Source organism: Schistocerca serialis, chromosome 3, assembly GCF_023864345.2.
Source record: "Schistocerca serialis cubense isolate TAMUIC-IGC-003099 chromosome 3, iqSchSeri2.2, whole genome shotgun sequence".
NCBI classification, from domain to species: domain Eukaryota; kingdom Metazoa; phylum Arthropoda; class Insecta; order Orthoptera; family Acrididae; genus Schistocerca; species Schistocerca serialis.
In genome coordinates this window covers 229,266,794-229,289,149 of record NC_064640.1, presented here as the reverse complement: position 1 = coordinate 229,289,149, position 22,356 = coordinate 229,266,794, and the positions used below count along the sequence as shown (strand labels likewise).

Genomic DNA, 22,356 nt, shown 5'->3' with positions numbered 1-22,356 from the left:
AGCGCCTCTACCTGCAGGGGCAATGATTAGGTCAGCATCTGTTTTGAGGTTGTAAATGGCTGTCTTTCCTTCTGCTGAAAGGTCAGTGTTCTTTGGAAGGGATCTTGGGAAGGTTAGGTAGACCAAATTGGAGGTAAGGTATTCCCAGACGCTGACTGGGGATAGTTGGGGGGGGGGGGGGGGGGGGATGGTCGTAGTTGGGTAGTGGTATGAACTGGGAGAGGCAATGTTCAGTGTTGGGATTAGGTTGGCTTTGGTTGGAGGTATTAGTAGCAAAGAAGTGTTTCCACTGTAGGGATCAGGAGAAGGAGAGTAGCTCTTTGATTAATTCAGCATATTTAAAATTCGGTGTAGGGCTGAAATGAGGAACATCTTAACCAGTACTCTTCCAGCCCTTTCTAAAGTGGTGTTCTGTAATCCATCCAACCTACACATCATCATAGTCCATCCCTATGCCAATCTCACTCCCAAACCCTTGTGACAAGGATCATTAGTAGCCACTACCAAACTGTTGTCAAGAACAAAGTGGACCTCATGGTGGCACAACACGGAGTGGAGCACAACATGACCAATTTCAGTGGCTGCTTCACGGCCTGAGCCATCTGGATCCTGCTCTCCACCACCAGTTTCTCCAAGCTGCGCAGATATCCCTCACTCCCATAATAACCTTGGTCTCAGTCTCAGGTAACCCTCTGTCCCCACACCCTCCATGCAACATTTTCCCCATTCCTCTGTCCTTTCAACCCCTCCCAATTGACATCCCTATCTCGCCTTCAGTGTTACCACTTCCAACAGCTGCTACAGTTATGCCGGCCCATATACATGCCCTCTCTCCCTCATTCCTAGCTGGCAAACGAGCTGTGCCCCTTCACGCCACTAGCCACCCACCTCCAGTCCCTCTCCCTGACTCCTTCCTCCCTCTCCCTCTACCCACCCTACTCAACATTACCCCCACGACAACCAGTCCACCTGCCAAAAAATAGTTTTAGTCTAGCTGGCATCACATAGGGGCATAGGCGTGTGTGTGTGTGTGTGTGTGTGTGTGTGTGTGTGTGTGTGTGTGTGTGTGTTTCATTTTACTTTGACTCATCGAAGGATAAGCCTGAAAACTATCAAGGTTCCATTGTTTTGTGTGTGCCTACCGACGACTCAATGCTTCTGCTTTTTGGTGAGGAGACTTTAAGTCAAATGTATTTATAATAAATTAAAATGTCATGTCTGATGCTGAAGTTTTACTGCGTGAACAGGGAAAATTTAGTAAGTTATAAACTTCTTTGCTTTCATCATTTTGTGAAGCTGTCAACGTGAAAAAGTTTCATAAACATTTGAAATTAATTGTAAAGTTTCTTGGAAGTCGCTTAATGTTCTCACCCACAAATACTGTATGAATAAAGTCTAGGTATTTGCATGCCATCAGTTATGCTTGCTTAAGACAAACACACTTTTAACATAAAACTATACCTCTTCAAGAGTAGACTATGACGACATTTAAAAATATTTAATACGGTCAGTAATTGTGCAAAATATTGAAAATCAAATTTTTATCCAAGGCATACCCAGCTCATTGTCCTGCATGATAAGGCATGTTCCCATTCATTTTTCTAAACCAAGGAAGTTCTGTGGTGTAGACACAATTTTTTTGACCTGAAAGGTTGCCTGACTATTCCTCGGCTGAGCATATATGGGGATGTCCCTTTGGTCATTACTAATTCCATATTGGTGTGACATGAGGTCACGTTCATATCTACTGCAAGTGGCTTTTTTTAATGGAAGCTATTTCCTTATTGATTAATTTAGTATACATGATGATGAACATTTTCTGTTTAAGGAGTTTGATATCATTTACATATTTTGAATTTCATCTTTCTAAAATAAATTATGTTTTTCTTACTGCAGGCTGCCCTGAAACCTGAGCTGTTGGGTAATGAGTTCACACGTCTAGATTATATTAGACGACCGACAGTGCACGATTTGGGGAAGAAGATTTTGTATCGAGACGCATTCATGAATGGATGGGCATACAAAATCGTTACCCGCGATGATTTAAAATACCCTGTTGTTGTCGGGGAAGGGAAACGGGTATGTTATTTTTTGTGTGTGGTCAATCTATTTTCCTTCTCTGCAGCTGTGCAGAATTATTGTGTGAGTTATTTGGTTTGAAGTAGTTGTACACAAGTTCTCCATTGAGTCAAAAATGGAATTTTAAGTGAAATGACTTCACAAATTAGAGATTAATCAGGTCCTAATGTATTCTTTGAATATTTGTCTATATGAAATGAAATGAAAAATGAATCCTAGTGTATCACATCATGTGGAATCATTAAAAGAACTTGGGATCCAGGTGTGCTACTTTGTAATAATACAGAATGGTCCATAAGTGTGGAATCACCCTTCCAAAACAAAAACAGGAAGAACAGAAATTTAAATTCAAGTAGTATGAGATGGGAGAGGGAGAAAACGTGATGCTGTAACCACCCTCTTGGGTGGAATTCATAATTTTTCAATTGAAAGACTATCATATGATATACAAAACAGATAAATAATTACTCAATACAAACAATGGTCCTTTAATTTGAGCATAACTATATTTGTTTACAAGTTAACTCATATTGTGTGTGTGGGCAAAATTATTATTTTTGATGTACAGCTGACCCGTTTCCTGCAAGGTGCGGCGAGTACTGCCCTCTGGACTCGTACTGAATGTTGCCAAAAGAGCAGTTGATGTTGCTTCATCCATAGCAGTTCTTGTTCATCCAGCTTATGATTTGCGTGCGACAGAGACAATTTCATGGAATTTCACAAGAAGTTTCATCGTTGCACTGTGGGTAATGTGTGATCTGTCTAGGAGGCATTGATCCTCTGTGGTAACACGGGTGCTCCTCTCTCCTGATATCAGGACGATCTCAATGCATTCAACATGTGTTAACACTGTCAGCTTTCACGTCACCTGTGAGAAATAAGCTTCAGTCATAACTTAAATAAAGCAGTTTTCACATGAAAGGCTTAACTGTTTTTCTCCTGTTATTCTCTATCTGTTTGGTATGTCACATGGCCCCCTTTTCATTTGAAAATTATGAGTTCCGTCCAAGATTGCAGCTTCAAAATGGCTACCATGCTGTTAGCATAGCCTGACAGATTTTCCCCTTCTCCCATCTCCTACTGATTGGCTTTAAATTTCTGTTTATCTACATGGTTTTGCTTTAGAAGTGTGGTTCCGCATCTGTGGAGTTACCTCTACCCTGTAGGTTTGATATTTACCATGCACAAGGCCACAAGGCAAATGAAGTCGCTTTTCAGGATTTTTAGAGTTTGTCTATACTTAGATGTTAGATTGGTTGTGAATGCTAAAAAACATTGAACATATTTGTGCTGCAGCGGTCTGTAAGAAGTGAATATTTTATGAAAAACTAATTGCGTGGAAACATACATAAAACATTTTGAAGCTGGAAAAAAAAGGTCCAAAATTATGATTGTTAGTATGACAATGAAAAAATCCTGTGTGGTGTATAAAACATGAAGCAAGGACAGAAAACATTCATTACAAAGAGACAAAATAGGCAGATGTCCCTATTATAAGGCAGCAAAGCAACTGTGAAGGTTAGCTATATTGTGTCAAGCAGCAGATCCAGCAGTCGGGTGGCAACATTGGCCATTCATATAAATTGACTCTGTCATGGTAATGCCTGTAAATAATGTATCACAGCTATCACACCAAAGTTGTTATATAGTATGGTTTTCACAAGTGGAATGTACCTTTTCGAGCCAGGACTGTAGTTGTTTATAAGGTTAGTGCTTCTCTGTGACTTGTTAGAAGAGATACAAAGGATTTGGGGAGCCTAAAAAATTTATTATGGAGCTATTGTTGGTGCTGTGTGAAATTTATGTCAGGAGAGGTTATACGGAGTCTTTACAGATATGCGAATAGACATTGGAAAGGATGGCTTGTTGGACAGAGGAAATGGAAACATAGCAAGTTTCTGGAGCTATGAAAAGATTTGTGTCTTATAAGAGACAAAGATGTCTGGATATATCAAAAAAGGAAGAATCAAATGGTGTATAGGGTAAAAATTTACAACAGAAACTGGAAACCACATTAAAAACAATCATTCAGTGAGGGAGAAGGGGAAATAAATTGAATATGCCATAAAATGTGGGAGGGATGAATTGTAGATAGCTGGAAGTTGGGGAACAAACTTACAGCAAGATGGTGGGAAGAGAGAGGATGGTGTTAAGAGAGGAATTAAGAGATTAAATATATTTATATAGCAAAATTCTGGTACTTCAGAAGTAAAGGAGACTACTCACCATAAAGCAGGAGCATTGAGTTGTTGACAGGTACACACACAAAAAAAGACAGAAAACTTGCTAGCTTTCAGAGTAATCTTTTCTTGAGCTACATTATAAGCACACACAAGCACACATATGCCTGTGCCTCTACATAGTGTCGGTTGGATGCACGATGCTAGGAGTGCAGTTCGGCTGGTGGACTAGGGTGAGGTGAAGGTTTGTCATGTGGGGTGGGTTGAGGAAGACAGAAGTGAGAGACAGATAGAGGGGTTGGGGTGCGTAGCTAGCACTTAGAGGGAGGCAGTAGGTTGGCTGGCTAGGAATGTGGGAGGGAGGGGTGGCAGGTGCGTGGGTTAGGCATCTGATGCACAGGACTCAGAGCCCTGGGGAGCAGTGCACCTGGAGGTGACACGGAGAGATGAGTGGGGATGGTGTGATGGACAGGGGAAGGGAGTCTGTTGGGTGGGCAGTATGGGGACAGTTGGTTAACAGAAATTGAGGCCAGTATGGTTCTAGCAACGTAGGATTTGTTGCAAGGATGACTTCCAGCAGCATAATCAGAAAAGCTGGTGGTGGAGGGAAGGATCCAGATGGCTCAGTTCATGAAGCAGCATGTTGCATTCAGCTGCATGTTGTGCCACCGGGTGGTCTATTTTGTTCTTGGTCACAGTTTGGTGGTGACCATTCATTGTTGTGAACTGCTGGTTGGTTGTCACTGACATAAAAAGCTGTGCAGTGATTGCACCAGAGTTGGTATGTGACATGGCTGCTTGCACTGGTGGCCCAACCTCCGGTGGGATAGGATAGTCAATGACAGGACTGGAGTAAAGGTGCTGGGTGGGTGTATTGTACAGGACTTGCACCTGGGTCTTCTGCAGGCTGTGAAGGTCCTCGTGAGACCTTCAGTATATTGGACAAAGGAGTTCTCTTTTGTGGGTGGCCAGGCTGTATGGAACGGATGGCAGTAGTTGAAATGCAAGTACTCTTAGGTACTATTGGTGGTTCCTGGGTCTAACATGAATGGAGGTGTATATGGGGCCATCAGAGAGGTGGAAGTCAGCAGCCAGGAAGGCGGTGGCACATGTGTTGTAGAGGACCAGGTGAAGCAGATGGGAGAGGTTTTGAGGTTGTGAAGGAATGAGGATAGGATGTCTTGGCCCTGAATTCAAATGAAGAAGATATCATAAAAGAACCTGAACCAGACAAGGGCTTAGGGGTTTTGACAGGCTAGGAACGTTTCCTCCAGACAGTCCATAAAAGAAGTTGGCATAGGAGGATATCATGTGGATGCCCATGGCTGTGTCATGGATTTGTTTATACATCTTCCAAAGTAGAAGTAGTTGTGTTACACATACAGTTTTTAACGTGTATGAGGATTGAGGTAGTGAGTTTGGAATCTCAGTAACATTGGGAAAGGTAGTGTTTGATAGCCGCAAGTCCATGGGCATGAGGGATGTTGGTGTATAGGAAGGTGGCTTTAGTGGCGACAAGTAGGTATCCAGGAGGTAAAGGGGTGAGGATGGTGGAGAGTCGGTGAAGGAAGTGATTAGTATCTTTGTTGTGAGAGGCTGGGTTTCAGGCAGTTGGTTAGAGGTGTTGATCAACAAGAGTGGAAATCCTTTCAGTAGGAGCATAATAACCAGGTACATTGGGACATCCAGGATTACTAGATTTATGTATTTTGTGGAGCATGTAGAAGATGGGTGTGCAGTGTGTCATTGGAGTGAGGTGGGAGATGGACCCAGGGGAGAGGTTCTTGGATTGCACTACAGGTTTCAGTGGGGATTAGAGGTTACAGACGTTTGGCGGAAGTCTTCTGTCAGGTAGTCACTACAGTTCATCATGACAGAAGTGGAGCCTTTGTCTGCCGGGAGGATGATTAGGTCTGGATCTGTTTCGAGGTTGTGTGTAGCTCTCCTTTCTTCTGCTGAAAGATTATTATTTTTAGGAAGGGCCTTGGGAAGGATGGTGAGGCCAAGTTGGAGGCAAAAAATTCCTAGAATGTGACCAGGGGGTGGTTAAGTGGAAGGGGGCTAGGATCACTTTTGGATGGTGGAATGAACTGGGAAAGGCAAGATTCAGTTCTGTGATTAGGTTGGCTATGGTTGGAGGAACTGGTGGCAAAGAAGTGTTTCTATTGTAGGGATTAAGAGAGGAAGAAAAGGTCTGTAACGAGTTCACTGGGGTTAAACTTGGATATGGGACTGAAGATGAGACCTTTGGATAGGACTGAAACTTTTATGGGATTGAGGTTTCTGGTGGAAAGTTTAACAACAGTGTTTTGGGCCTGTTTGAGTTCTGGGTTTCGTGGGGTGTTGGGAGAGAGTGCTACAAGATGTGGCCATTTGAAAAGATCAACTGGTCAGGGTCTGGGTGCTACGAGGGGTTGATGAGGGGCTTCACTATGGGTGGGATGGATGTTGATGGGTAATGGTGCTCCAAGAGTAGGATATCAACAGGTTGGCTAGTTACGAAGGTGTTGTTTGGAATGCACTTCCAGATGTTGGAGGGTAAATGTTTCCATTTTGGAGATGTGGTTTATATAGTTAGTATTGCACAGTAACAGTATCATGTGGAGGGAGCAGATATGATTCTGGGATGCCTGTGCCATGGTGGTGTGTTTCTGTAATACCACACCGCCTGTGAAAGTAGCCAAATTACATACCAACTCTGCTGTCATCACTACACAACTTTTATGTTAGTTTGACAACCAACTAGCTGTCCACTAGAATGAATGGTCACTGCAAATTTGTGGCCAAGAAAAAAAATAGACCACTCAGTGTCACAAAGTGCAGCTGAGCACAACATGCTTGAATTCAGTTGCTGCTTCACGACCGGGCCATCTGGATATTTCTCCCCATCGCCAGTTTTTCTGAACTACACGGATGGGAGTTATCCTTGCAACACATCCTGTGCTGTCAGAATCATCCTGGTCTCAATCTCTGTTAACATTGTCTCTTTCACTTGTAAGATATAAATATCCATGTTCATGCTCTATAGTGAGGTTCCATGTGTGAAGTTCCACCATTCTAATATCAGAATGAGGGGGAGGGGATGCTGATGGATCTACATTATCTTTGTCCTAAAACAGCTGCAAATATTCCTGCAATGAAAAAGTCCTGCATGGAGTACAGAACACAAAGCAAGAACACAAAACATTTACCATACCAAATGGTGTGTTCTTGTTTCATGTTCTGTATTCCATGCAACAAAAATTGAGCATTGAAGTAAAAACCTCAGTTAGGCTATTTTGGAGTCTGGTGAGTGACAGTTGTCATTTAGTAATTTAATATATCACAGTTAATAAAGTTATACAGACTTCATAGATTATGCATTATCTTCAGATTTTCAGCTCCCTGTGGGCCTACATACTGTGCTAGTTGACAAAACAAGCGTTGCCCTCTGAATCTCAAGTGCAGTAATTAATGTAAGCAGTTTATATGAGAGGCATTCAATAAGTAATGCAACATATATTTTTTTCTGAAAGCAGGTTGGTTTTATTCAAGATTCCGATGCACCATATTATTCCCCACTCTTTTGACTACGAAACCCCATTTTTCAACATAATCTCCATTCAATGTGACGGCCTTACACGACTTTACTGGCAGGTCCTGTTTGCATGCATGGTACCACTCTACTGGTCAACATTGGAATCAACATCTTGGTGCATCAATAACCTCCCTACCATCCATGTACTGCTTCCCACTGAGTGCATCCTTCATTGGGCCAAACTCGTTGCTCTTTATGGTGTTCTGTTAGGCGGCAAAGAACCTAGCGGGCGCACACACACCTTTGAGTACCCCAACTGTTGGACCAGTGTGTCAGCACTTCAAACAGAGATGTCCAGTTGTTCAGTGAGCTTTTTAATTTGGTCTGTCAGTCACTCTGAATGATAATGTCCTCACATTCCAACAATGCGAGAGTCACAGCTGTGTGTGACCAGCTGGCACACGGGAGATCGGTTGGGTTTTTGCATGACCTTGTTGCAATGACGACAGACACCTCACCCAATGGCTAATTGTGCTTTTGTTCACTGCCAGGTCTCTGTAGACATTCTGCAGGTGCCTACGAATATCTGTGGTGCTCTGGTTTTCCACCAAAAGAAACTCAGTGACAACTCTCTGCTTGAAATCCATTTCCCCGACAGACTCCATTTTCAGAGCCAGATGGCAGTTATAAGAGTCGAGGGGCATGAAAGGGAAGCAGCGGTTGGGAAGGGAGTGAGACAGGGTTGTAGCCAGTCCCCGATGTTATTCAATCTCTATATTGAGCAAGCAGTAAAGGAAACAAAAGAAAAATTCGGAGTAGGTATTAAAGTCCATGGAGAAGAAATAAAAACGTTGAGGTTCGCCGATGACATTGTAATTCTGTCAGAGACAGCAAAGGATTTGGAAGAGCAGTTGAACGGAATGGACAGTGTCTTGAAAGGAGGATATAAGATGAACATCAACAAAAGCAAAATGAGGATAATGGAATGTAGTCGAATTAAGTTGGGTGATGCTGAGGGAATTAGATTAGGAAATGAGACACTTAAAGTAGTAAAGGAGTTTTGCTATTTGGGGAGCAAAATAACTGATGACGGTCGAAGTAGAGAGGATATAAAATGTAGACTGGCAATGGCAAGGAAAGCGTTTCTGAAGAAGAGAAATTTGTTAACACCGAGTGTTGATTTAGGTGTCAGAAATTCATTTCTGAAAGTATTTGTATGGAGTGTAGCCATGTATGGAAGTGAAACATGGACGATAAATAGTTTGGACAAGAAGAGAATAGAAGCTTTCGAAATGTGGTGCTACAGAAAAATGCTGAAGATTAGATGGGTAGATCACATAACTAATGAGGAGGTATTGAATAGAATTGGGGAGAAGAGGAGTTTGTGGCACAACTTGGCAAGAAGAAGGGACCGGTTGGTAGGACATGTTCTGAGGCATCAAGTGACCACAAATTTAGCATTGGAGGGCAGCGTGGAGGGTAAAAATCGTAGAGGGAGACCAAGAGATGAATACACTAAGCAGATTCAGAAGGATGTAGGTTGCAGTAAGTACTGGGAGATGAAGAAGCTTGCACAGGATAGAGTAGCATGGAGAGCTGCATCAAACCAGCCTCAGGACTGAAGAAAACAACAACAACAACAACAACAATAGCGCTGCCACCTATTGTAACTTCATGAATCTACAGGCACTAAAGCAGGAATATGCCACGATATCCCACAACAAATTCCACATTTCTTCAACCGAAATAGGCTGAGAAAAAAAGTGTTGCATTACTTATTATTACATGTATATGTTAGACAGTAAACCTTGAGCACATATTATAGGAACATGTATTAAGTGCCAAATGAGAGTCCACAGTCAGCCGGTCGTCTACTTAAAGCAATGGTCACAATTTTTCTTGTATATGTGAGGTGTGTGCTGCTGACTCAGAGCTTCATGTTGCACTGACTGCAGTTCTGAAAGGATATCATCTGACTGGGACAGTGATAGCGTTTACACATGGTTATTAGTTGCTCCCCATAGTTTCTGGCAAAGCATTTGGCTGTGCAGGGCTGTAGTCAGCTAGGGCATGTTGTCATGTGGCTGCAACAGCCTGGATTATTTCTGATTGTGCCATCAGCAGCCTCAAGGAAATCGGGTTGGGAGTGCATACCGTGACTTGTACCAATAGATTTCCATGCCGGTATGTACTGCTAATGCTGAGGTAGGACAACATTGCTCTTACCATAAAGGGTAAGGAGGAAGGGACTCATAGGAGAGACTGAAATGGATCTTTAAAATAAAGGATTTCAGTATTTACGACCAATGCTCCCATTTATAAAAAAATGTATTGACAATAATACGGTTGTGGTGCACACGGTTCCCAATGGAATTGGACATCAATGGACACAAGATAAGTGTACAGTGACATAAATAGCCACAAAGGCTTTATTGATGAGGTCATGGCCTTAATTGGAAACAAATATTGAAAGAGAGGAGTTCTTCTTGCTTACAAAGATGGAATTAAGGAAAAACTCTAGGACTTAGCATTTCTACAAGCACAGTTACAAGGACCCGTAATGGAGTTGTGCCAAGAGACTGTAAAACTTGGAAATTAGCTGTCTTAAGATTTGCTCTCCTGTCATTAAGGCAAGAACTGAACTGTTAAGAGACGAAAATAAGTTTTAAGGATGAACTTGGAAGACTCACCATAGTATGAAACTGGAAATTGTACAGCCCATGGTGTACAACGTTTCCCTTTGAAAAATACAGGGTGAGTTTTTTCCACTGTGTACAAACTCAAGGGATTGATCAGTGAGAGGATACGAAACAAAAAGGGTCTAATGAACTTATGTCCAGAAATGCATGGTTTCCATGCTAGAGACCATTTATTCAGTCCTACTTTGTTACAGAGACTGCAGGCTAATACACACTGTACCATGTATCCACAGCTACAGTATGCATGGTTTCCTTCTAGAGGGCGGTATTGTACCTCATACGTCATGTCTTTGTGCCCTCTCCTGCTACAGTAATTGGTAATGTTGTGTCTGATTCACTTCTCTTGCTGACTCATGTTGTAGTGGATCTGATACAGCATTGTACACAATGGTTCTGTATTCGAATCGAGAGTTTGCCGACAGGCTGTTTACTTATAGAAAGACAAATGGCAGTGGGGGAAGGCAGCAAGGTTGTATCAGGAGACCTATCCCCATTGACAACAACCACAGCATTCAGTGTCTGAGACAGGTTTGTTCAGGAAGCAGGAAATCATGAAGGACGTACCTGAAATGTTTGGACCCAGACTTGGAGGAAAACGTGATTAACACTGTGGAAGGCAGTTGGCCTGCCACTGCGGAGTAAGCCAGGTTACCCACAATTGTTACTACCCTTATCACTTACAGCATGTGCAGAGCTTACTAGCAACAGACTTTCTACACTGGAAGTAGTTTTGTCACTGGCTTCACAGAACCCCCATGATATGGTGACAGCAAATCATAGGCATCAGTGCAGCTGGAATTTGTGAGCTGGGATAATTGGTGACTGTATTTTGGGACCAGTCTTCCTTCCATGTCATCTAACAGGCCGGAACTATTGGTATTCCTTGCAGGTGACTGTGTCTCTCCTGCTGGAGGAAGTGCCATTGATGATTCAAAGGGTTAAGTGGCTGCTATATGATGGTGCTCCAATCCACTTTGCTGTTAATATCTGGACGCATCTCAGTCGTGACGAGGGGGTCCAGTTGCATGGCCTGCTCATTCACCAGATCTCAAAACATGTGATTTCTGGTTATGGGGTCATCTCAAAAGTATCATGTATGCAGAGCCCATACCAGATGTGGAGACACTGGGACAGCGTATTCATGCTGCCTTTGACACTGTTCGGATGCAGCCTGGTAAATGTGAACGTGTGAGACAGAACATGCTATGGTGTGTACATCCTTGCATTGAGGCACATGGAAACCATGCATTTCTGGACATAAGTTCATTAGACCTTTTTTGTTCTGTATCCTCTCATTGGTTAATCTTGAGAGTTTGTACACAGTGGAAAAAATCAGCCTGTATATCAAGACTGTGGACTCATGTAAAAACCAGAGTAACTGATGGTTTTGACAACACTTTCATGGTTGATATAAATATGGCTCAGGGATGGTGACAAATGAGAATTTCTACTAGGCAATATCCTCCCTGGGGACATACGGTGAACTGACAAGCCATAATATCATAGACTAAGAGAAAATCTGGAAGATACTTACAATTAAAATGTAAGGATGCCCTCATTCATGTGAAACGACATTGCAAAGACATTAGCAAAACTTAAGCCTAAGAAGGCCCCAAGTGCTGCTGGTCTTCATCCCAAAGTTTTGCATTAAACAATATGACAGAGTGGCCCCTTTGGTATGGAGCTATTCAACAATTATCTTGGACTGGGAAGAGTTCCAGAGTGTTCAAAAACTTCAAGAGTAGTTGTAATTGAAAAGTCAGAAGATACGTTCCCAGCAGCTTGTAAGTCTCATAGACCTTCTTGCCCCCCAAGGCACTGGACATGGTTCAGCAGCATCTCCTGTGTGATGTATTGCGGAAATATAGTGAGCTACATGACCGTAACCTGTGGCACTTTGTTTCAAGAAGAGATACCCTGTTGATGCCACCATTGTGCTCGTCTTAGTAACTCGACCCACAAATACATATTTGCAATAATATTGGACATTTCGGGTGACTTTGACAACCTGTGGAGGTCTGTAGTGTTTGCATACCAAAGATAATACTGATTCCAGACACTTTGTACCTTAACCTCCAGGGAAGAGTACTAAAATGGAATGCGAGCAATTTTAAGATAATCAAATGTTCACCAAAGGATGCCCACAAGGACTGATCTGTGGCTCAAGTTTTTGGAACACATGCATCGAACAGCTCCTCACCATTGTGGATGTGTATAAATTAACTGAAGGTATGGTGGCATATGTAGACAACTTGCTTGTAGTGGTGTCAGCTGATTCTCAGGCAATATTAAGAGCAAATACAGTTCTTGATTGAAAGCAACAGTGGTGCATTGGCAGTTAATTGCCTGTAGCAATGAGCAAAATAATATTTTATGTATTTAGCATTTGATGTTCCTAGACAATTAAAAGTACATCAGCAGTTACAAACACGTAAATAGTAAGTAGCCAGCTAAATAAATGAAAAGAAATAAATCAAATATTAATGTCAAACTTTTTCCAACCGTACAGCACTTTAGAGCCAATTAGATGCAGTTCTCCCAGCAGTCCAGTGACAGCATGTTGGGGCAATTCTCAATGGTCTGTGCTACCTTGTTGCAGTCACAGCTTGAAGAGCCTCACCATAACCAGCTGTAAAGTGTTGCAATTGTTTCTCCCATCCCACATCTGATTCGATTCAGTTTGCGCCAGGTGACATGAAGAAGTGTAAAGCTACTAGTTAATAGTTGAGTTTTCGATCCGAGAGAAGACTGCACAGGGTGAAGATGACCACTCTGATTTCCAGGCAGTCAGAGAATTTTGAAACCATTGACAAATAGGGACAAATAGGACCATGGCAGGTGTCCAGGCTGCTGGACAAGACTTCAGACCTTGTTAAATGATTATGTGTATGGGAAGAGACATTCTTATGTACACACACACTGGTGTCCAAAATTAAAGCAACAAACCGCAATTTCCCTGCCTTGTGTCTAATACCTCATATATTCATACAAACTGTCGACAGATGTCCATACAGTTGTGTTAAGCACAGAAAATGGCATTCTGGTCAATGGACAACCACGTCAACAATGATGTCGGGGCACCTATCAAGTGGGGTTGTGTTTGCTGGGTAGTCCCACAACCACAATTGCTGTTTATACAGTCACTGACAGTGCAGTAAGGCACAAAGAAGACCTGACTCTCTGCAGTGGAAGGCCATAAGATGAATGGAAGCAGGAAAGTCACAAACTGATGAGGTCCGAAGGCTTAATGTGAACCATTCTGTTATTTCTAGGATGCGGCGACAATTTATAGAGACCCCCAAAGACCAGGGCAGGGCCGACCACGTGTGATATCAGAAAGAGAGGACCGTTATTTGGATGTAAGGGCACAACAGTATGACCTTATTACTGCATAGCACCTGGCATCTGACCTCGCAGCATCCACTGGACGTGTTGTATTGAGACAAATGGTGTCCAGAAGTCTTTGGCAGAGTGGCCTTTGTTGTTGGAGACCTGCTGTATGTGTACCTCTGATGTGTATTCACAGAAGGAAATGTCTAGAGTGGATTCATCAACGTGCCATCTGGGCGTTCGAGCAGTAGGTCAGTGTTCTTTTCACAGCTGAGTCCTGATTTGGTCTGGAAAGTGATTCACAACACATTTGCATCTGGAGGGAACATGGAACAAGATTTTGGGACCCAAACATTATGGAAAGAGACTGATGTTGAGAAGGATCCCTAATGTTGTGGGCAGGGATTATGTTGACCACATGTACACCTCTTCATGAAATTGTGTGGGTGAATCAGCAGGGTGTAATTGCTGCCAGGTATCATGATGAGATCTAGGGACCTTGGTTGTTGGGAGGTGGAGCATGCTCAGACTTTGTATTCATGGACTATAATGATCAACCTCATACAGCAAGAGCGGTTGATGTTTTCTTGTAAACGGAAGATATTGCATGGGTGGCATGGCCTGCTCGCTCTCCCAATTTGAATCCCATAAAGCATGTCTGGGATGCACCTGGGAGACAAGTTGCACCATGTCGGCATCCAGCGACCATTCTCCAAGACTTGCGACCAGCTTTCCGGGAAGAATGGGTGTCATTTCCTCAACATGAGATTGATGATATCATTCACACCATGCTCTATCGTTGTCAGGCTTGTATTGCTGCAAGAAGTGGTCACACCCCATACTGAGCACATTAACCAGTTGTCGGAATGTGTGTGCAAATCCATTAAATTGGAAAAAATTAAGAACATTTTTGTCTACCATTATGCATGTTGCAGTTGTTTACATTCTGTATTCTTTACATTGTTTCTACTTTACTATCACCTGTTTATACTGTTTATACTGTTTTGTGGCAGAATAAACACAACCTTACAAAATTTCTATCCGATGCTTTAATTTTGGACACCAGTGTATTATGGTAGGCCAAGTAACTTTTGTTGAATACTGTACTAAACTTCAAAGTGGCACAGAAATGTGACATTATGTTTCAACATGGTCACCAAACCTCTGTAAACAACAGTCTGAATAGTCCACCAGTTGTTCAATTTCTTGGTGATAGAAATCCACTCCGTGGTCACAGAGCCATTTGAGAACTGCTGTCCAAACATTCTCATTATTGGAAAATCCCCCCTCCGTCCTGCCCCCACCCACAACAAGATGTTCTTCCTCAATTGCCTGGAGATTGTCCTCTGCAGTTGATGTTGATAGCTGTCCTTCCCAATCAACATCGCCCACATCTGTGCGACATTGGACAAATTGTTGACACCATTTCACAACAGCTTGATGCAAAATATCTTTTTGTCCATATGCTGCAGAATTTCATAGTGTATCTGTGTGCAATTTGGATGGAGTTTTATGGATGATACATCTGAAGGGATTGTGGAGGGTTATAAGGTCTCTCAAAGTTGGTAGAGAGGTTTGGGTTGATAACAAAGTAGTGTAATTAGTATGGGATGACTGTGTGGTAAAATTCCTTTTATTGTGATAACTGGCTTTTGAAAATCATTACTCTGGTAGAGAAAAGAGTCCTTATGGCACTAGAATGAGAGACACTTTGTGTATTTATGTGGTAACCTGCATGCACCACAGGTCCCATCACTATATGATAGTGAGTTTTTCACATAGAAACCACAGCAACTCTCAAAATGCAGATGTTATTTAGTGGTCTTTACACATGTTGACGTATGTTGCTGACTGTCAGTGCAATACAAGTCAATGTTGAAGAAAGTGAAACATGCACTGGAAAATTACTGTTTAATTTTAACTGAGAAAATATGTTAAATTAATCTCAGTGAAGGTCCAAGCAAACCAGTTAGATGAAACAATCGGAGGGTCCAACATGCTAACACTGGGCAGCCTGACTGTTAAAATATACATGGAATTGGTAATACCAGATAATGGATGAAGTAAAGGCAGCGACTAACCTTATAATTGAGGCACTGAGTGTCAACAGGCACATAAATAAGATAGCCTTCTGTGTGACCCCATGATGTAAAATGGTTTTAATCACATCTTGTGTGGCAGACAGTCCAAGTTGGTATCATCTGGGTTTTAACAGGTGTCATAGCTGTCTTTGTTGTCACATTAAATTCACTTGTGTTTACAGAACTCATAAAGGCAAAACTTAACATGGTTCAGGGGAAAGCACATTTAGTAAGTTTTGATGAAATATAAGCTAATATGTAAATGGGAGTAACTGTCACATCTTCTTTTTCTGTCCTAGAAAAAGAACTCAGTCAAACATCAGTCAGTGCACTGATCAGACAGTTGTACAGCCAGGTTACATGTGATCAGCATGTTGACCATTCACAGTATTTCATCACATGTGTTACCCTAAACGTTAATTGGGAATCAGTAAAGTAGCTTATCAGTTGTCCTTTGATTTTTAGTTGATTCTGAAAATAAGTGTTCCAAATATTTGACTCAAATAACATTCTTGAATTACAATTAAGGAAAGAAAAGATTAGCAACTATATTGTTAGCTGCCATTTATAGCAAGTATATTGAAATTATTTTATAAAAGTATTCAGATAATTAAGAAGGTGCTAAAGGAATCAAATGAGAGTGAAGACAAATGTTCACAAACAGGTTGTGGCACAACCAAACCATTGGTAAAGAACAGAACTGAATCTGAGTTCTTGGTCTGCCATCAGCTGGTAATTACTGAGAATGTTGCTTCTACTTATTATTATTATTATTATCAGTCAGATCAGTGTTTTATTTATTGGTGAGAATAACTTCTTGTATATCTTCATTGCTTTTTCTAAATAATTTTCTGATCACCACCACCATTATTATTGTTATTGTTGTTGTTGTTGTTTCTTTCAGCTTCTCTACTTCATCATGTCTCATTAATTTATTTTTGCTTTAGAGCCGTGTATTGGGGACTATCGGAGTGACCCGTGGTTTTGGTGACCACGATCTCCGGGCTGTTGTGGCTGATGTTCCTGTCAAACCATTCTTGTCATCACAGCCTGAGGTGTGTGTTTTGGTATTTCGTTATATGCAGAACCATTTTTATGAATGTTTACTTTATTCAGCAATGAAAAATTTTTGGCAGTTGCAAAAGCAAGTACAAGTAAATGAGGGCTGACACATCCAAATGAGAAAAGTGTATTTTTATTCCTTCCAGAATTAGTTCTTTTAGAGGTTCAGTGATTACTATTTATGAATAAGCACATGTGGGCATTTGCCACATATAATGATTGAAACACCAATTCTGCTTTGTAGTTTTGGATGAAGTGGTATAATAGAAAGTTAAGGTGTTCTTTCATGCTTCATTACAGTTACAATAATTCAATTATTGAATTGATATTTTAGTATAGAAATAAGAAAAGCAAGAAAATACCAAAACTGAGAATACTTATTCTGCAAAGAAATAACTATAGGTTGAAGAGTTTTCAAAGACTCAAAATAAACAGTTTATGTAATATATTTGTTGAATTAAGAGAGCAGTATAAGGAATGTAAGACTTAAGAAATTACCCATTTAGAGACTTCTATTTGACTGGCTCTGTGGAGTGAGATATTGAGAGAGACAATTGAATTAAATGTAATTGTTGATTTTTGTATTGGACCTTCATTTTTATTTGGCTTTTCGTGGAGCTAGACAAGTCTTGGTATGAGGCTGCTGTTGGTCTTGTGAAATGAAATGTGATACTTATTAAGGTGTTGCAGCATACATTGACACACCAGACTTGCTATAGCATCATAATGAAATTACCATATGCCAGTCTCACAATTAGCATAAGTATTTGGTGTAGAGAAATAATAGAACTCTATAGAGGTTCAATATCTGATTGAGCTTTTTAGTGAAATGAGTGTGCACAATTTCATTGTGGTTCATATAAAAATTACTCTCTCTTCCCCCTTCACAACTAATTAATTCAAACTAAATACAAATACACACTGTAGAACTCTTACAAATGGTGTAAGTTTGGATACATTATGCTTTTTGTGTAATTCTAATGCTAAAAATAATTCCAGAAACATTACCAGAACTTTCAGATGTTTAGATGTCATATCAGAAATAAATAATTTTTCCAGAATAATTTTTGTTGTAATGGTAAAAATGAGGCATGGTTTGTGCCTTAATTCAAAGTTAAAGAGAACAAACTAATATTATAACTTGTTTTATCCATGACAGTGGTAGTTCAGTGCTGTCACACATACATAAATCTCCAATATTAGCTAATTTTGGCACACCACTGCAATATTTTATGCAAAGTATGAGATAATCATCAGAGTGTAACTTAACACATATGTCAAGAACAGATATGTAATGGCCCTGTTGGTGATCAGACACCACCTGTAGACCCAATGAATAGCTGTACCATTTGCAGTAGCAAAGAAAGTTACAAATACAAGAGTTCCACCTAAGGCACACACTGTCTAAATACTGACTGATAGAATCCCACATGTATGCATACGGTAATATTACAGAGCTATTGAAAGTGAAACCAACGACCCTCAAATAGTGAACCATTGCACACTTGCTAATACTTTTCTCAAATGCCACCTGTAACTAGTATGAATCTGTTTTTGTTGTGTAGTTATAGCAGCTGCACTAACAAAGTCAGCTATAAAAGTATAACCTCTACCATGCTGTGCAGAGAATAGGTCTTGACTGACACTGTCCTGTTTATCTTGGGAGGTTTGCAAGTCTGTGCAGTGGATTTGGAATTTATGCATTTATAACTTCTGTTGCTAGCACAGTTGTTACAGCAATGCCTGAGACCCCATTTGCAGATGTCATCTGAAAAGACAAATGTGATATCAGGTTTGATCTTCTTCTGCAGAACATCACCAAGGGAAGGATACACTATTGCAGGATATATGTTTTGCACGTAATTCTAGCTGTATGTCAAATAATCCTGCTTCATATTGGAGCAGGCAATTGCATTGCTTTCATTTTTATCTGTCTTTGACCTGTGGTAATACATTCTGTAGTAGTTCTTGAACTGTTTCACTTTTCCTTCTCCTAGTCCAACATTTGAGAAGTCATGGAAAATGCTGTTCACTGGCAAAATGAAGGACCTTTTTTCACCATGAGTAAGAATATTGTTTATATATGCTGAGCAAAGTGGTGCAATGGTTAAGACATTGGACTTGCATTTGGAAAGAGATTGATTCAAATCATCATCTGGTCACACTGGTTTAGGTATTCTGTGGTGACCCAAAGGAACTTAGATGAGGGGTGGGACGGTTCATTTTGAAAGGACACAGGCAGTGTTGTGCTGTGTCTTTCTCAATCTACGAGGGCTGATCAGTAAAGATTGATCATAATTTTTAATGGTCAAAATTTCTCACACTAAGATTTAATCTAATGATATTCTGTAAGCTTAATGTGCAACAAACATGCCATAGTAGTTTCATTGTTGGGACTCCTAGTTCCCACCTGTGGGAGGCAGGCAAGGTCAGACATGTTCAGTATCGTCTACCACTGCAATGGAGGTAACACGCGAGGAACAATATGCGGCTTTGAAATTGTGCTTTCGTCTCAACAAATCTTCAGCTGAGGCCTGTACAATGTTACAGGAGGTCTATGGAGAGTCTGTTCTTCCCTACAGCACAGTTCGAAGGTGGTTCAAAATGTTTAAAGAGGGGAGACAATCAATTTCAAAGGAAGGTGGACCCGGTGCTCCAGTTACTGCTCTTATGGAAGAAAACGTCAACACTGCTGCTGTTTTGTGAGAGAGGATTGATGAATTGCCTTAAGGTCACTTTCTGAAATACTGAACATTTCATTGGGTGCCACCCACACATTGGTGACAGAAAAATTACACACGACACATGTTTGTGCGTGACAGGTTCCAAGACTGTTGATTCCCAAACAAAAGAACATTCACATGCAGGTCTGCATGCAGTTAAAGTTGATGTTAGAGGAAGATCCACAGTTTCTTTCAAGTTCAATCACTGCTGATGAAACTTGGCTACATCAATTTGATCCTGAGAGCAAACAGCAAAGCTCAGTGTGGAAATCTTAATCACTCATCCCTAAAAAAGCAAACGTGGTTGCTTCTCCTGGGAAAGTTATGGTCATCTCATTCTTTGATAATCATGGAGTGGTTTATCAGCGTGTTGTACCTGCACACGCATCAGTAACTGGACAATACTACAGGGATGTCCTGAAAACATTGCAAATCGATATCAGGTGCAAAAGACCACTTTTCCGTGAAGCAGGCTGGATGCTGCGTCACGATAATGTGCGGCCGCATATTGCCAGTGTTGTTGCTGAATATCTTGCAAAAATCAACGTGAAGCGCATCCCTCACCCTCCCTATAGTCCGGATGTAGCCCGTTGCGACTTTTTTCTATTCCCTAACATGAAGAAACACCTTCGTGGGAGGCATTGTCAAACATCATAAGCAGTGATGAAGGCTGCGGAGGCAATTTTGAAGGATCTGTTAAGAAATGTTTCCAGCATGTATTTGAAGACTGGCAGAAATGCTGGGATAAGAGCATCGCATTCATGGGAGACTATTTTGAGGAGGACCATCAAAATTATAAGAATGAGTTAAGGTATGTTGTAATAAAAAAAAAAAAAATAAATAAAAAAAAAAAAAAAAAAAAAATTATGATCATTCTTTATTGAACAGCCCTCGTAACTGTGCTAATCTCTTAATTACTTAATCATTGACTTAATGTGAAATCCTGAGCTCGTTCCTTCTTCGATTGTTTATGTAGATTTTAAATAAAATTAGAGTGAATATACTTTTATTGTAACAGCCAGATTTTGTCTTTCTACATCTTTTCCTTGGTGTCAGGTGTAATAATAAATCAAGTAAAAATATCTTACTCATTGATTTCTTTTTTGTTTGTAGTCTTCTGACATTGATGGAACTGTATGTAACAGTTTCATTCACAGAAGGCACACAGTAATCAATATTTCAAAACTTGATAACAACTCATTGTATCGGGATTGAATTTTCACTTTGGAATGGAGTATGGACTGATTTGAAATTGCCTGGCAAATTAAAACTGTGTGCTGGACTGGGACTCGAATCTAGGACCTTTGCCTTTTGTAGACAAATGCTCTACCAACTGAGCTATCCAAGCATGACTCACGACCTGCTCTCACAGCTTTTCTTTTGCTAGAGCTTCATCTCCTACCTTCCAAACTTCACCTAGGTTCGAGTCCTGGCCGAGCACACACAGTCTTAATATGCCAGGAAATGTCAATTCAGTGTAGAGTGTGGGAGTATTTCACATACACTTACTGATTTATAGAAACACAGTTCATTGTAATTGCACTGTGTGACAAAAAAGTGAATTATGCCAAACACCTGTTTGTATGTCAATGTAACTTTTTACATGTACACACCATCAGTGGGTATGTAAATGATTCAGGTTCCAATTTTCTATGACAGGTAAAATGCCCGCTAGAGTGCATTATTGTTTTTTGTGTTTAGTGTTGTCACTGGGCCAGGTAGGGTATATAAGGGGCACGAACAGCATCAGATGTTGAGTGCACTCTGAAGGACATGGAAATACTGCATACTTATGTGAGATAGTATTACAGACTCCTTACAAAGTCGCAAAGGTGGGTCATTGTGGATCTCCATTGGGTAGCTGGTCAAATCATGTACGATACAGATTTGTGGGGCTTTCAGATGTGACATTGGCCCAGTATTGGACTGCTTGGGAACATGAGGACAGGCATATTTATCATCGAGGTTCCCGGTCAGCCACCACAAGGAAGGATCATCATATTGTACACCAAGCATGTCATAACTGCTTTTCATCTGTGCAGCCATCTGAGAACAAATAATGGTATATCCACAACATTCTGTGTCATTCCACACCATTAGTCGGACACTAGCAGCATGTGGACTAGAGAATTACTGTTCGGTGTGTAGGCTGCCGTGAACACCACAACACAAACAGCTGTCTGACCACAAGCATGTCATGCTGGTGAATCGTGGTTCTGCACTACGTGGATGGGCATTGTTGGCGAGTACTGCTGCGACTTGGGGAAAGGCACCACAGTGTTACTATTGACATTGTAGTGTGGGAAGTCATTGTGTATGGCTTCAGATCATGGCTGGTAGTGATCGAGGGAACTCTGACAGCACAGTGGTACATCACAGACACTGTGTCCTCATGTCTTACCTCTCCTGCAACAGTATTGGTTTGTGGGACAAAGCTCATCCACACATTGCCTGTGTCTCTATGAACTTGCTCTGTGATGTTGAGGTACACCTGTTGCGAGCAAAATCCCTATATCTGTTCCCGATAGAACGTCTGTGGGTCACTAATAGAACATGTGTTGGACCATCTCAGATGTCAACTACATTCAGTATCCAGATGAGCAAGGACAAGTTACAACATTTGAGGGCTAACGTGCCTCAGGAGAAGATACTACAGCTATATGACATCTTTCCCAATCAAATGGG

General features: G+C 41.1%; 1 protein-coding gene across 2 annotated transcripts in view; it reads left to right on the top strand.

Annotated features, from left to right (window-relative positions):
* LOC126469961 (protein phosphatase 1H) overlaps positions 1 to 22,356 on the top strand; it is a 171,111-nt gene that overhangs the window by 114,846 nt on the left and 33,909 nt on the right. For both annotated transcript variants that reach the window (XM_050097375.1, XM_050097374.1), the window contains exons 5-6: positions 1,897 to 2,079; positions 16,834 to 16,941. In XM_050097375.1, the coding sequence (XP_049953332.1) occupies positions 1,897 to 2,079; positions 16,834 to 16,941 (291 nt within the window). The remainder of the gene's footprint in view (positions 1 to 1,896; positions 2,080 to 16,833; positions 16,942 to 22,356) is intronic.